The following is a 14,029-nucleotide window of genomic DNA, read 5'->3' as shown; positions in this document are numbered from 1 at the left end:
GTCACACTTAGCATTTTTATGAAAGTTCCTGCTTCTGGATTCATGCTGTAATATAAAAATCCAGAGGGTACTTCTACTTGTAAGCTTATGGACTTGATGGGTACAAGAAAAAAACAAAACTGATGCAAATCCATGCTACCATCTCCAAAAATGAAACCAATGTGAAATTGTGAATCACAGTCCTAAGGGGACCTGTGATGGTTTGCAGCCTGACTGATGACACATGAGCACCCAAGGGTTGAGCCGGTGTCCCAGCCCCAAAGGGAGCACTCAACAATCCCCATCCCAACCAGGACTGCTAAAGCAATTCATTAAAGGTGTTTATGCTGTAGAGATGAGAAAAATGAGACCTTGCATTACTATGTTTTCATGTCATTGTTCATTATTTATACACATCCTCTTTTTCTGTGGCTCCCCTTTGCAACCTCTGTTGCTGGATTACCTTCAGTAGTGGGCTCAGCTCTGTCTTTGTTTCAACACCTGCAATTTTAAAACAACCTGGTTTTGCGATTAACAAGTCAAAAGCAGGAAATTTAATTCATATGGAGATCCTAAGCAACTGATTGCCTGTTGATGGGTGACTATAAATAGTTGTCTATAGTACTGACCTAAAAGGGACGGTGGTTGCATAAACTTATAAGTGAAACAGATGCCAAAATATCAGTCATGACCTTGTTGAAATAGTTGATAAGGCCAAACTCAGTCATGAAATAACCTAAAAAATGAAATATTATGATTAGTGTCAAGAGCTAATCTCCCAGAAGCCCAGACAATGTGATGCAAAGGAGCTTTTAAAAGAAACCCAACAAACTCATTTTTCATTATCTTCTGCCATCTTATTTCACAAGTAAGAAATCCATTAGCAATTCTGCTAAGAACTAGATAGGCTGCTTAGTTGTTTAACACTGAGATGCTCATATTCCATGGCTATCTTGATGTCCCTGGGGAAAAAAAAAAAACAGAGGAAAAGCAATGAAGTAATAAATTATTATAGCTGTTTCATTAAAACTTAGGACGCTGTAATTTTCAAGTTTATTTGGTATTATATTTAAATGAACCAAAAGGCAACATTGTACAGTAACTTTATAAAATAAAATTATTACATAGTACATTAACCAAAGCCCCATTAAAAAAAAAAAAATCCTAAAAACTCATTTGGGGACAGATCCTGCTCTTCCTCTTCTGCACACATAATTTACTGAGCTGATTTCAAGCAGCACTTTCATTTTAGGAGAAGAAAATGGGATTTGCCCCCAAAATGGAGTACCTTTTGTATAATTCTTGCAGGTTCATTTTATCATGTGTAATATATCAAGTTTATAAGGCATAAATACGAAAAACAGTTCAATATGCTCATCATTATTTTAATTAAGTAAGACAATCTAGGACACTTTTTTCAATCACACCAAGGATTACACTGTACCTATATCTTTAATTTGTTTTTTGCTTTTTTTTTAAATACAAAAGTCTATCACATAGTATACAGTATATACTAGTTGATAACTGGTTCACAAGGTTGATCACAATGTTCTTGCAGGTTAATATTGTCAAGATTTCACCTAGCTTGTGTACTCTGGGCAGAACCACAGAGTCCCTCCTTCCCAGGCTGCTCTCCTCCGACGGCAGCACCTCATTGCTCCAGCTCCTTACCTATTTTAAGTGAAGAGCTCAGTGCCAGATGTAAAAACCTCTGGAACAGCTAGGGATACACATCCCGGCGGTGCCAAGGAGCTGCTGGAGGCAGCCAGGGAGCAGATAGCGAGGCAGCGGCTCCCAGAGGTATTTGTGGAGCGGGGAGGCAGGGAGCCAGGCTCTGCTTTCCCTACTCCCCTCAGGCTCCCGGCACCACGGAGATGCTCCCAGAGGTTGTGGGAAGTGAATCAAGCCCCAAATGGGGGAGAGATCTGTGCCAAACCATGATGTCCACCTACCCTAATGGAGGCAGGCGCCACTGGCTGCTTGCGCAAAGTGAGGATGGGCAAAAGCACCTCAGTAAATTAGGAGCAGCAGGGATGCTTGGGATGCCGAGTGCTTGGGTTGGGTCACGCCCACGTCACCCACCGCTCCATAACCTGCCAAATCCTTCCCAGGATTTTGGGCATCTCTAATGCAAAGATTCATCCGGTGCCAGCTGGATGAGTCCTGCACTGACAAAAAAAAAATCCCTGGACAGTCAAAACAGGGGTCCTTACATCTCCTCTAATGCATCAGTGCAAGCACAGCCCTGCCCCTGTAATCAATAACATCCCCTGCACCCTTCTCACCTCTCCACTTAGATATTCAGGTTTTTTTCTAAAATCAGATTACTAAGATGCAACGGAGGGCATGCTGCTGATTTCAGGTTGGGAAGCAGCAGGGCCAGACCGTTCATGCTAGCGGGGCAGGGGGGTTGGTGAGGGTGGGGGGTCTGCCTGGTGTCCATCCCACACCCATCCTGCCCCTCCAAGGGACTTGTCACCACCAGCACAGGCAGACAGGGGACTGACACTGTGCCACCACAGGGCCATGCTGGCCTTTCTGACAGTGCCCCACGCTTGCTATTGCTGGGTCAAGGAAGGGCGTAGAAGGGCTTTCTGACACTACCTGGAACCAGGAATAGATTTTTTTTTTACATATACAATCAGCTAAATTGTGCATAAGGTAAACTGCAGAGTAATGCCCTCCAGAGCACATTCACGTCTAATATTAGACATCTTGCTGGCAGCTCTGAATCATCCCAGGAGGTTTCTCTACCTGTCTATATTTACTACGTATGGATCCTGAGCTCCTAAACTCAGGTGCTCTGAATCATACCATAGCCGAAGGCAGCCTAAAATAGACAGTGTGAATTGCTCCCTCCCTGCTGTGAATCCATCCTGCAGCATCTGGGAGGAAAGAGAAATAATCTTGGTATTAGGAATGGGACAAAGCTACAGAATTTGGGTCAGGATTCAGGCCAGGCAGGTGCAGATTTTGGTCTAGGGACTTATCCTCGTTCTGTATTTGCTGAGGGGACAAGGGGACCCGACCCTGTGCTTACACTTGTTTTCCTGATAGAGAGGTGATCCCTGGGATCACCTATTCCTAAATAAAATACAGCACACGAGCAGCGCATAAACAGATCTCCAGCTGCAGGAAAGAACTGTCACACATCTAAAGTCACAACAAAGCCTTTGCCTCCCACACATTCTTTCCTCGCTACTTTTTTTAAACCAGCCAGAAACAAACAGCGAGTGCAGCACATCCCAGAGAGCCGGAGGAACAAGCATCTGATGCTTTCCTTGCTGCTGTGTCATCGTGTAGGGAGGCTGCTTCTGAAGAAAGCAAATTGCCCTACATAAAGAGCATTCACTAAAAGAATCTCCTTTCCCTTAGAGGACCAGCAAGATCACATTATTTCCTGGATTTTTTTTTTTCCATCTATGCTTGACAGAAGAGTAATACTGTCTGTGTATTTGCTTTCACTAAACATGGCAGGTAATTTTTGTCATAGCTTTAGGATTCCTTTGAACCTGCTATTTGCATTTGGGATAAAGCATCAAATGGTCATTTCCCATGGGATACAGACTGCTTGCTGTCCGGTAGAGTCACCCATCATTCTTAAATATATTAGCAAGAGGGAAGAAAAAGATCTCCCTGTGCCAAATGCATTGCATTAACAGCAAGTTTCCACTAGTGCTGAAAAACTGTGCCCTTAATGTAAGTGCTCAGTAACCGCCAGCCCTGCTGTTTGAGGAGCACTCTGAACTGTACAGAAGGCTTGCGGGAAAAGAACCTCCATTAGTACCCATTATGCTGTGATTTATGTTATGAGCTTAAAATAGCAAAATTAAACAGTTCTATTTAATCTACAGTCTAAAAAAGGCACGAAGACTTTGTGAAAAAAATTATAACTGTTCAGATTACATTTCCAAGAACTTTAACAGAGCGTTGCTTTGATTTGCCAGCTTTGCTTGCTGGCAGGAGTGAAATTGAGACAATTTCACTGTCTGTGGAGGTAAAGAATACCCTTTTGGCAAGGCAAGTTTACCAGCTCTATGCAAATGTTATTCAACAGAAGCAACTAAAACCTCTTGTGATTGCTTTAAAACATAATCTTTTTGGTCTGCAGCACATTGCACTTATCTAAGTACTCAGTGATGATAGAGTGGGTCTTAGGGCAAGACCAAATACAAAGAGCCCTTTTTAATCTGAACATAGGAATGACTCTGTTCATGGCTACACAGTCTGCTTTCAACCAAATGATCATGAAATACATAAATACTATAAAATAAATACAAATACATTCAGAGTTTTCTACATTGTAGAGAGCTGTAAGACTTTCTTAGCTCCCTGATGTAATGCATATTGAACATTCCCTTCTATACAGTGCTACCTCCATTAAATGCAACATAGCTCAGACAACCTTCCTCTTTTGCCTGGATTCTCATCAGTCTCTGATTCTGTAAAACATTATATTGTTTCTTTAGGAAAAAAAAAATATTGCACTTTTAAAAATGCATAAAAATTGAACCAAGTTCCCATTAACTCCACCACACAGTCTTCTTTAAAATAATATTTTTTAAAAAAAGTCTCTTGTTGTTTTGTGTTTTGCCTACATTTACAGCACTCTCCAACAGGATATCCTCAGAACATTCTTCCTTAGCAAATTCCTTACAGTTTTGCCATCAGACGTTTGAAACACAGCATGAGCTATCTGAGATACATGCGGCCGGCTGGGAGTTACGGGTCTGTCCACAGGTTCAGGATTTCATTGTACAAATGGGAACTACAATGACCAGAATAACCGTACAAGCTGCCGCTGCTATCAGAGCAGCTATCTTGCAAACCTTTGCTCTTCTGAACTCGGCTTCTTTGCGTTTTAATAAGGAATCATAGCCAGGAGTATAAATGTCTTCCATCCAGTATTCTAAGTTGTTTGGGTTTAAAGATTCTTGAGTCTAAAAATTAAAAGGAAACAGTCGTTAATTGTCTGAGATCTGTCATTAATAAAATAGAGCTGATGTGCCTGAAGGCCTCCCAACTGCATCTGGGTCTGCTGTCAGGATAAAGTGGGTTATTGCTGCTTCTCACATCCCATCAACACCTGGTCCCAGTTCTGTAAGGCTGACGAAAGTGGCAATAAATACTGCAAAAAATAAACTCCTACAACTGTATAATTCTGCTGCAAAATCCCTCGCGTACCTCTGATTTGCCAGGAACTTCATCATCTAGGATGGCATTTAAATAAAATCTCTTTAATCTGCTAGACAGCAGAGATGTCAGCAACTACCAGCCTGTTACTGCTTTTTAAATCATTAAAGCCCAGCTGATGGGAAGGGTTCTTGACTTATACTCCTCATGCGCTACATTTTATAAAGCTAACCCTAATTTTGCTACCAGAAGTTGTTTGCAGGATGTGATTGCCCAGACCCATCTGTCACCCTGCCCCTCTGGACAGGCGATTTGCACACCCCCTCTGGAACAGCACGTGTGGGGACACCAGCCCTTCGTTTCAGCAAGGAAAAACACAGCTGCAGGCAGCAGGTGCCAAACACCCCACAGAGAGGAGCTGCAAGTGGGTTTCCAAGAAATCACCCAGGACAGAGCAGCCCTCAGCTTCGAGCTCTCCTTCCAGCTCCATCTTCTGAAAAACACCTTGGTCCTGTCACAGTTTTAGGGGCAAGACAAGAAAGGGAACTGGTTACCTGGCATATGATTTGATACTGCACATTACTCTGAACCATCTCCACAGATGAGACCATTTAACCCCAATGACACAATCTATATTTCCACAGGAAGCAATACTCCGCTCACTGCCAAAGTCTGAGCCTGTCTGGGTTGGAGGTCGTTTTAAAAGTGTGCTTAAGACATGGAAGACTTTGCCCTCCCATTCCCCACAGGTAACAAAAAATTACAAACCAAAAACAATAAAAGTGAAGGAAATCTGAATTGGTCAGAAAATTAAAGGCAACCTGGGGAACTTTATCAGTGCCTCCATCTGAATGTGTTTTGGTTTTTTTTTTCCTTTTAGTTTTCTCTTCCTTAGAATTTGAGCTCTTCAACCTTTAAGTTTCCACTTTGCTTGGTTTTTCCCCTTCATTCTTTCTGTTAGGGAAAATGGGGGTAAAATGGGGGGAAGCCAAACACTAGGCATTATATTACATTTACCAGCAGAAGGGAATACAGAAAGAATATTTTGAAAAATGACAGCTTTTCCTTAAAGCTGTGTCCTGTGTCGATGACTCCAAAAGGCCATTTCTTTAAAAAAAATTAAAAATATTCCACATAAAAATGTTCCAGTGAGAACATCCTAACACACACCATTTCTGTGCTCATAATGGAATTGATCCAAAGCTCATTGGGACTCAACACAAAGAAACTCCAGCTGACTTGAGAGGGATTTGGGTAAGCCTTTAATTGGCTAATTCAGATTTTGTAGCCATGAGCTACTGGTTGAAACCTTGCTTTGCCTAAAAGGAGTGTTTTCTTTACATACAAAACTACCACAAGAAGTGATTTTATAGCTACCTCAGAAATAAACAATTAAAATTGAGCAACGGTTTTATGATCATTTAATGGAGATCTCTATGATAGCGCTAGTACGCTGAAACAGAGATCATCAGCCGACTCTAAGATTGTACCATCTGGGCTCTGAATGACCTATTCCAGCCTTCTGAAAAAAAAAAAATCAGCAACCTCTTTCTAAAGGCATCAGAAAATGGCCTGACAATGTTTCGTTCCAGTGGGTCATCATACACAAAGCAAAGCAACGAGAACTCATACGGCCCCGCACCTGGGACAAGCTTTGGCCTGACTAGTTTTGCAATTTCTTTTTTAAAGGAAAACTCAGCAGACTTGTCAAGTGCCAGGAGAAATTTTAAATAAACAAAAGTAGAAAAACCCCAAAGACAGCCATGTTATGCTTCAAAGAAATTGCAGTTTTGGACCTCTCTGCCTTGGTATTGACCTTTTAACTACTTCAGAAGGAAGACGCATTATTAAAAAGGCCCATTACAGTTAATCAGCTTCCCTTCCCATTTCATTGCCAGACATAGGAATGTTCATTAAAGCATAATGTATTTACTTTCAGTTCTAATAAACTTAATTACTGGGGAAAAAAAAAACCACTCATCAGTCTGTGTCTATTTTTTAAGTTTGTCAGTAAGCTCTATTATAAAGTCTAGACATGGGCTTTGTGGAGTAGAAGCAATTCTGACAGTCCTTTTGGAGGGAGAGAATCAAACCAGTAAAGTTTTATCACCTTTATCCTAAAGATAAATGATGGCAATAAGCCGATTTCTCTGGTTTGTTCACAGTCGCACAGAGCTGCTTACAGGGAACGAAACAGCCCTACAAGAAGCAGATGGAGAACGCTTCTCCCAGGGGAGACTTGCTTCCAAATATCACCTCCCTTGTTGCCTCCACGCAGCAGGTAAGGGATGTTCTGTGACTGCCTGCTGCACAGGAAGTCCTTTCAGCCTATCCCTACTCTAGCATACAGTCTGCAATGCCAGGGTTAGGAATTTAGTAAGCCGTCTAATGGTTTTTAAGTCCCAAAAAGCAGCAGGCAGCTGAGGCAAGATGCAGCCCGGTCCCTGTACTACCTGGTTTTTCTCCAAGTGCACTTTTGCCACAGCAAGTAGCAAGGGCTGGTGAGAATAGAGAAGTTTGCACAAGACAAGCCAGGAGATAAATTTGTTGTGCACAAATTCCTGCAAAAATGCTCGTGGGAGTTGCGCTACAGCACTCTGTGTGTGATGGTTTTCATTCCAAACCAGCTAACATGGGGTCCTGAGGCACAGCAGTTCTCCTTGGGCTATCCGAGTCTTTCTCACAGTATCCTGATGCTCTACTAGGGCTTAGTCTGATGGGTTTGGGGCTGGGGTAAGTACCTCAGCACTGAGCCATTGAGAGCTGGTGTGGAGCAGCAAGTCTCAGGTTCTTGCATGCCACCTTTCCTGGCAGAAAAGCTTTGGAGGCAAGCAGACTCCCTGCTTGAGTATGGCTGCACCACACGGACTGTTGATCATGGAGCTGTGTTAGTGTGGTGCTGATAAGCCCTGAGTTGTAGGTCAGTGTAACCCAGCTGCTGCCAAGCCTGTAGTTAGCTGAGGCAGCTTGCTGTGCTCTGAGGCATGCACACACACACACGAGGAGCCCAACACATCTGAGGTCTGCACCATTCCCCCGCTGGCTCTGCATGCTGCTGTATGAAAGCATATAAACAATACACAGTGATCTGTGCATCAGTATGGATTTCATTATGTGATGCATTTTGTGTTTCGTGACCAAATATGGCAATGTTTGGTCTTTACACATTTTGGATGGCATTCATCATGCTTCCTTTTAAACATGTGATCAGGTATCTTCCTTCCTAGAAGATGTCTTGTGTCTATCAGGCTAGACAGGGTATCCAATGTGGGCACACAGTCCTGGGCCTGGGTGGTCCATTGTATAGCAGGATTGTGATTTCAAATACACCACAGTTTGGGAAAATTCAAATCCAAATTTTGGATTTGCCTCCCAGTAACTTGATCAGCTTGTTGCAGAAGAGCCTGCATACTTCCAAGCTGAACTAAAATGCAGGCAAGACAGACTAGTAGCTAGTCTGCTTTTCACATGACTCTGGATTCCAACAGCCACTTCAAAGCTGCAATGGTGATGTGTTTCAAAAATAGTCATGGTATTGAGGGTTTTCTACAAGCATTTTGTGTCTCATATTCCTAGCAAAATGGAAAAAGCCTTAACACTTAAATTCTCTGTGAACAGTTCAGACAGGACAAGGATAGAAGAAAAAGCAGCAATGCTAGCTCCTGCACCACTCTGCCTTGCTGCAGTTAGGGACCGGTTCATCTCTGCACCCTTTTACCCCTAAACTCTTCTTCAGAGCTACAAAGACCACAATGGCTTAGCAGACATCTCTCCGTTGCAGAATAAGCTGGGAGCACCAACCTGTCAAGGATCACCATTCAGCAATCAACATCCACACTTTTCTTTGTCCCTGGCCAGGATGGGTAGGGATCAGTAAGGTTAGAGGCTTGACACCACATAGCTCCTTCCAGAATTATCCAAACCCCTTCTTAAATGCATATTCTGGCAACATCGATTTGCAATCAAGCCATTCAAATTAAGCAAATGGGACTCACTTGTAGATCCAATGCTGCAATCTTGCCTTTATCCCCCGAATTCCTTGTATATTCCTCTATGGTCCATGATGGCTGGGCACGTTTCACTTCAGCCAGCTCCGTCAACCTCATATCTGTGTAGAGCGGGTTGCTTTTCATGTGTGACTTGAGTGATGCAGGGTAGGGATGAGGACTAAAGACTTGTTCAATCAAGAAAGCATCTTTTGGTTGTTTAGAGAGTCTATGTGGCTGTGGGATTTCGTATTGCCTGTCTGCCTGCAATAGGGTTCAAAAGAATTTGAGAGAAGAAACAGGACTATGAGGGGGTTAAACACAAAGGACAGAGATATTCCTTTCAGACTCACCATATGATATTGCTTAAGCCATGGTAAGAAAAGTACCAGCTAGGACAAAGTTTTTTGGGTGGCATTAATCCATTTGCCCACCCTCTTCTCACAATCAGACCAAAGAGGTATTTTGCAGGCACAACACCTTGTTCACCATAACAGGAACACAAAGCCGATTCAACAGAGGAAATTTAGGTTTTGTACTGTTTACTTGCTATATTGGCTATAAAACTATTCTGAAGACAGCTCTGACATCTAGAAAAACCTAGATGATCTGGAAAAGCTGAGAGCCCCATGCAGGCTTCCAGATTTCTGTTTCCAGATCAAATCTTGACATGAAGAAGTCCCATGGGAAGCCCCCAGGTAGCACCCCCTTAACACCACACCATCCATAGTACCAATCCAGTGTCAGCCATGGCCTACTACAGGAGTGAGGAAGGGACTTTCAAAGCCAGTGTTTCATCCTGGGCAGATCAATGTACAGAAAAGCCAAGGTTTGAGCTTACTGAAGTTAACCTTCTTCCCCTTCTGCAACCTGCTAATAACCCATGGTTTATGGTTTCTTGTTCATCCAACTACACTTATTTCCATCAAACCTCTTCCTCTCCTTTCTCAGCTCTTCTCTGCCCTCATTCATCCCCGTAAGGAGGCACAATTTGCCCTTTGTGTGGTCCTGATTGACAAAAGGGCTGAAGGACCCCCAACCCTCTCCACTGTCCATGAAACAGAAACAACCACCCACACCATGCACAGTTTCAACTGAGGAGCAACCAGAGCCCAGCGCAAGGATGGCCACAATAGCTGTGCAATCTGTGAAGATGGAAGTAGGCAGCTGTTGGGAAGGATGGGCAGCTTTTCTGAGTGACCAAAACAAGACCACAACTATGCTGCATTTCCTCAGTTTCCTCAAGACTCACATAAATGACTGTGAAAGCCAGATATAAAGAACATAACTACAGTTTGTGTCTCACAGTACACATACAAGAATTCTTTTCTTGAGATTGGAATCCATGAATCTATTTTGCTGCCTTTTAAATATGCACATACTTCTCTGATAAAAGCCATCTCAATGCAATTTCAAAATATCCCTTCTAAAACAACCACTAGAGAATTTCAATTTTCCTCACACCCTTTTCACCAAGGTAATTACCCAGCTTCCTTATATCAGCACTGATGATGAAGAATGCCATCATCTTCCAAAGATCTCACCCACATTACACACACACACACCCCCTTTCAAAAAAGCAAAGTGCTTCTGAGGAACAACTTGACCATATTGCAGCTGCCAAGCAAGAACATACAGGTACAAAATCACTCAATTATGGTAACAATAAAGACAGGCATAATATGGCAGGCAAAGTATTGTCATACCCTGAGGCTTGTGATGACTAGGGAAGACATTCATAACTAGATTATTTTTAAGTGCTTATTATGTGAGTTAAAGTTGAAATTACCTCTTTAGATTTCCTATGCCAGTCCTTATTTTCTCCTCCATCTCGATCTTTCATCTCCTCTTCCGTAATGCCAGCTTGGTTGGTGTAAGTAATAGCTCTCCAGTCTCGGGGAGAATTTGAAATACTTGCTATTTTGGATTCAGTTGCACTATTTTCCTCTGTTAATGATCTGGATGACCTCCTAGTAAACAAACTTTTTTTTAAGGCTTTTACTCGAAGGCTCTCACTATTGCTTCCACTGGCATCTGAACAGCACCATTCTGGATTATTCTCTAGTTTGCCTCCATGAGGAGTATTGTGGCACTGAAATATCTGTGGGGAGTTACTCTCATCTGATGCAGCCTCACTTGTCAAAGAATTGAGATCTATTTGTACGCTGACCTTCTCTGGCTGCTGAATTTTTTGATCCAACTTGCTCAATTTTCCCAGGACTTGGGAGATTTCTTCTCGGACGCCTGAGAGAGACTCCAGTTTCTTCTCTATTTCACCAATCCTCAAAACTAATTTGCAGACACTAGTTTTCAGTTCATCATCTGTGTTAGTAATATCTGCCCGGACCACTTTTTCTAATTTGTTACAGGCACTCCCGTTGGAGATTTTACTCAAATTGTGCTCAGGAGAGCTCTCACAGTCTGATTTATGCACCTGAGACAAGGAACCGGTGCTGTTGTAGCATGAAGACTGCATCACTCCCGTTGACCCACTGATACTCATATCATCCAAAAACCGGAAAATGTCGCTGATGTCATCACTCACAATTTCAGAGTCATCATCCGACTGCTTAAGAGAGTGCCGCTCTCCGTACTTGGCTTGGCCTGCCGCGCACAAATCCTTGCACTTCTTGTGATCCAGAACTTGCTGCTCTGTTTGTGTCCCAACACTCGTGGTCCTGTCAATGCTTAAGATCTGAACAGGAGTGCAATTAATGCTTTTATCCTTAAACTTTTTGACTGGCTCATGTTTCTCCACATCTAGAATGGAAGGAATTTCCTTGGGCTTATGCCCATTTGGTTTCACAGCATAGTTTGCCTGCATAATTGGTTGCTGATCCTTTGCGTTTAGGTAGGACTGATGCCTGTCAGCTGAAGGAAAGTTTGGAGATGGGTTGTTTGAATTCTGGTATCGCAGCTTCTCTTCAGACTGCTTCCTATTAAAAAATGATCGTTCAAAGTCAGGTACCTCCTCAGTATTTAAACTCCAGCTTTTAGCTGGCCAGGCAGTTTGCTTGGTTGGCTTTCCAGCCCACTTTTTGGTGTCCTGGGGACCAAGAATAGTAGTTGGGCCAAAGTATGTTGAAGCTTGAAGATCATCTAAACTTTCATGCTTCACGCGTCTTTTGTCTGGTATAGGAGAATAAACTGGATTCAGGTACTGGCTGCTGTATGGCATTTCAAAGCTGTGGTTGAAGAAAGCCTGCTTAGAGCTTTCTTTCCTGTTCTGAGGCTCTCTGTGTCCATCTTCTGGCTTTTTGTTGGACGGTATTAAGTTGGGAGATATTGTAATCAGATTATGAAAATCTTCTTTGAATATATTTCTTTTCTGGACACACGACTGCATCACAAACGGCTCATCACTTGAAATGAAGGTTTCTTTTATGCCTGCACTTATAGGCAAGGAGTCCTGGTCTGAAATAGATTCATTTTCTATGTTCATGGGAAAGTATGTACTCTGCATCTCACATGGTGGAGACGTGGCAATGGAGTAGGATGCCAGCGCCTGCAGCCTGTCCAGAGAGGCAGCCCGGCCCTTCATTTCCTTATTAACACCAAGTAAAAAGTTGGGTTCTGATGAGGGAACAAACTGTTGACAGTCTTTGCAGTCCATCTTTCTGCATTTTGAAGACCTTCTGACTGGAAAGCCTCGGTTAAACTCCTGGTCGTTCAGCTCACAGTTGGGCACACAGTCTGCCATATTGCAGATTTCTGTGTCAGATCTACAGGATTCAAAGGACTCCTTCTTCTTCACTTTCTGCCTTGCAACTGGAAGTTTCTCCTTGGCCACTCCCCCATTCATTTGTATGAGGTTGAATATTGTTACTATATCTGCTGCAACCATGATTTTCTTTGATTGCTGATTGTTTACAGTGCATCTCATTTTGTCTTTGAACAAAGTCGCTGGGAAATTAGGATCCAGGCAAGCGGTGTAAAAAAGCACACTTCTGAGCTTGGCCAACTGGGATAAATCAAACCTCGCACACAGAGACTTGCAGAGGTCCTGGTAGGAAACGGTATTCTGCTTCGTGTCTAGCTCCTCCAAGATCTTCACCAGGAAGAGCGAGGTTTCCTGGTTGGACTCCATGGCTTAAGCGTATTTTGTTGTTTAGCCTGGAAACTGCATTCCACTTCTACAGCAACACACAACAGCAAACAAAAAAAGATTGTAAGTCACCCACAGATAATATTCAGGACCCTGTAATTCAGGCACAGATGGGACCTGACTCCCTAGCCGTGTAGCTGAGGGCTTGCCTGTATAACCCATCCTCATGGTTCTGAACTTCAGGCTGTAATGCTAGCATTGATGAAACCAATACTTAAATGGTATTTAAGCCAAAGAGGCTCATGTATGTCAGTATCTACTAAAGCAAGCAAATGAATAAATGGCAGAAACTCTGAAGGGGCTGAACCAATGGCAGATATACAATCATAGCCTGCTTGCTACAGGGCTTTCACAGAATTTCTTACCAACATATGAGAGGTTGAAAGTAGAGACATGTCAAATTGTTTGGCAATAATTCTAGCCCTAGCCTAACCACAGATGATCTACTACACCATGACAACCCCAGCTGTTTCCTTATCTGACTGAAAATGGCTCTCAGGAAGATTTTCTGAGAATAAAATTCTGACATGTTTTTAGAAGTTACCTGAGCACATAATTACTATCATCTTGCTTATTTTAAAACGTTCTTTTCTCCTCTACTCTGAATTACCTCCTCTAGACACCATGACACTGTTTCCAGAAATACCTTTTCCTAGGTTTATGATTCAGGAATGGAAAAGCTGCCTGGTCCCATGCAAAAAACCTGTGAGCCCCATTTCAGCTATAAAGTGCAAAATTTTAAAAAGAGCAGAAAGCGTTAAACAAAAAAAAAAAAATCCCACTGAATCCTGAAACCAATCCAGCAGATGCTAGAGGGCTGGCTGCC

At 42.7% G+C, this 14,029-nt stretch overlaps 1 protein-coding gene across 1 annotated transcript; it reads right to left on the bottom strand.

Annotated features, from left to right (window-relative positions):
* Nucleotides 1-520: 520 nt before the first annotated feature.
* On the bottom strand, nucleotides 521-13,213 carry MINAR1 (membrane integral NOTCH2 associated receptor 1). Its single transcript, XM_009504650.2, has 3 exons — nucleotides 10,888-13,213; nucleotides 9,108-9,362; nucleotides 521-4,919 (listed from the first exon to the last, which is right to left on the bottom strand). The coding sequence occupies exons 1-3, from the start codon at nucleotides 13,183-13,185 to the stop codon at nucleotides 4,722-4,724; spliced, it is 2,751 nt and encodes a 916-aa protein (XP_009502945.1). The 5' UTR covers nucleotides 13,186-13,213; the 3' UTR covers nucleotides 521-4,721.
* Nucleotides 13,214-14,029: the final 816 nt, after the last annotated feature.

This window comes from Phalacrocorax carbo, chromosome 7 (assembly GCF_963921805.1).
Source record: "Phalacrocorax carbo chromosome 7, bPhaCar2.1, whole genome shotgun sequence".
NCBI lineage: Eukaryota > Metazoa > Chordata > Aves > Suliformes > Phalacrocoracidae > Phalacrocorax > Phalacrocorax carbo.
This window is presented reverse-complemented; position numbering and strand designations above follow the sequence as displayed.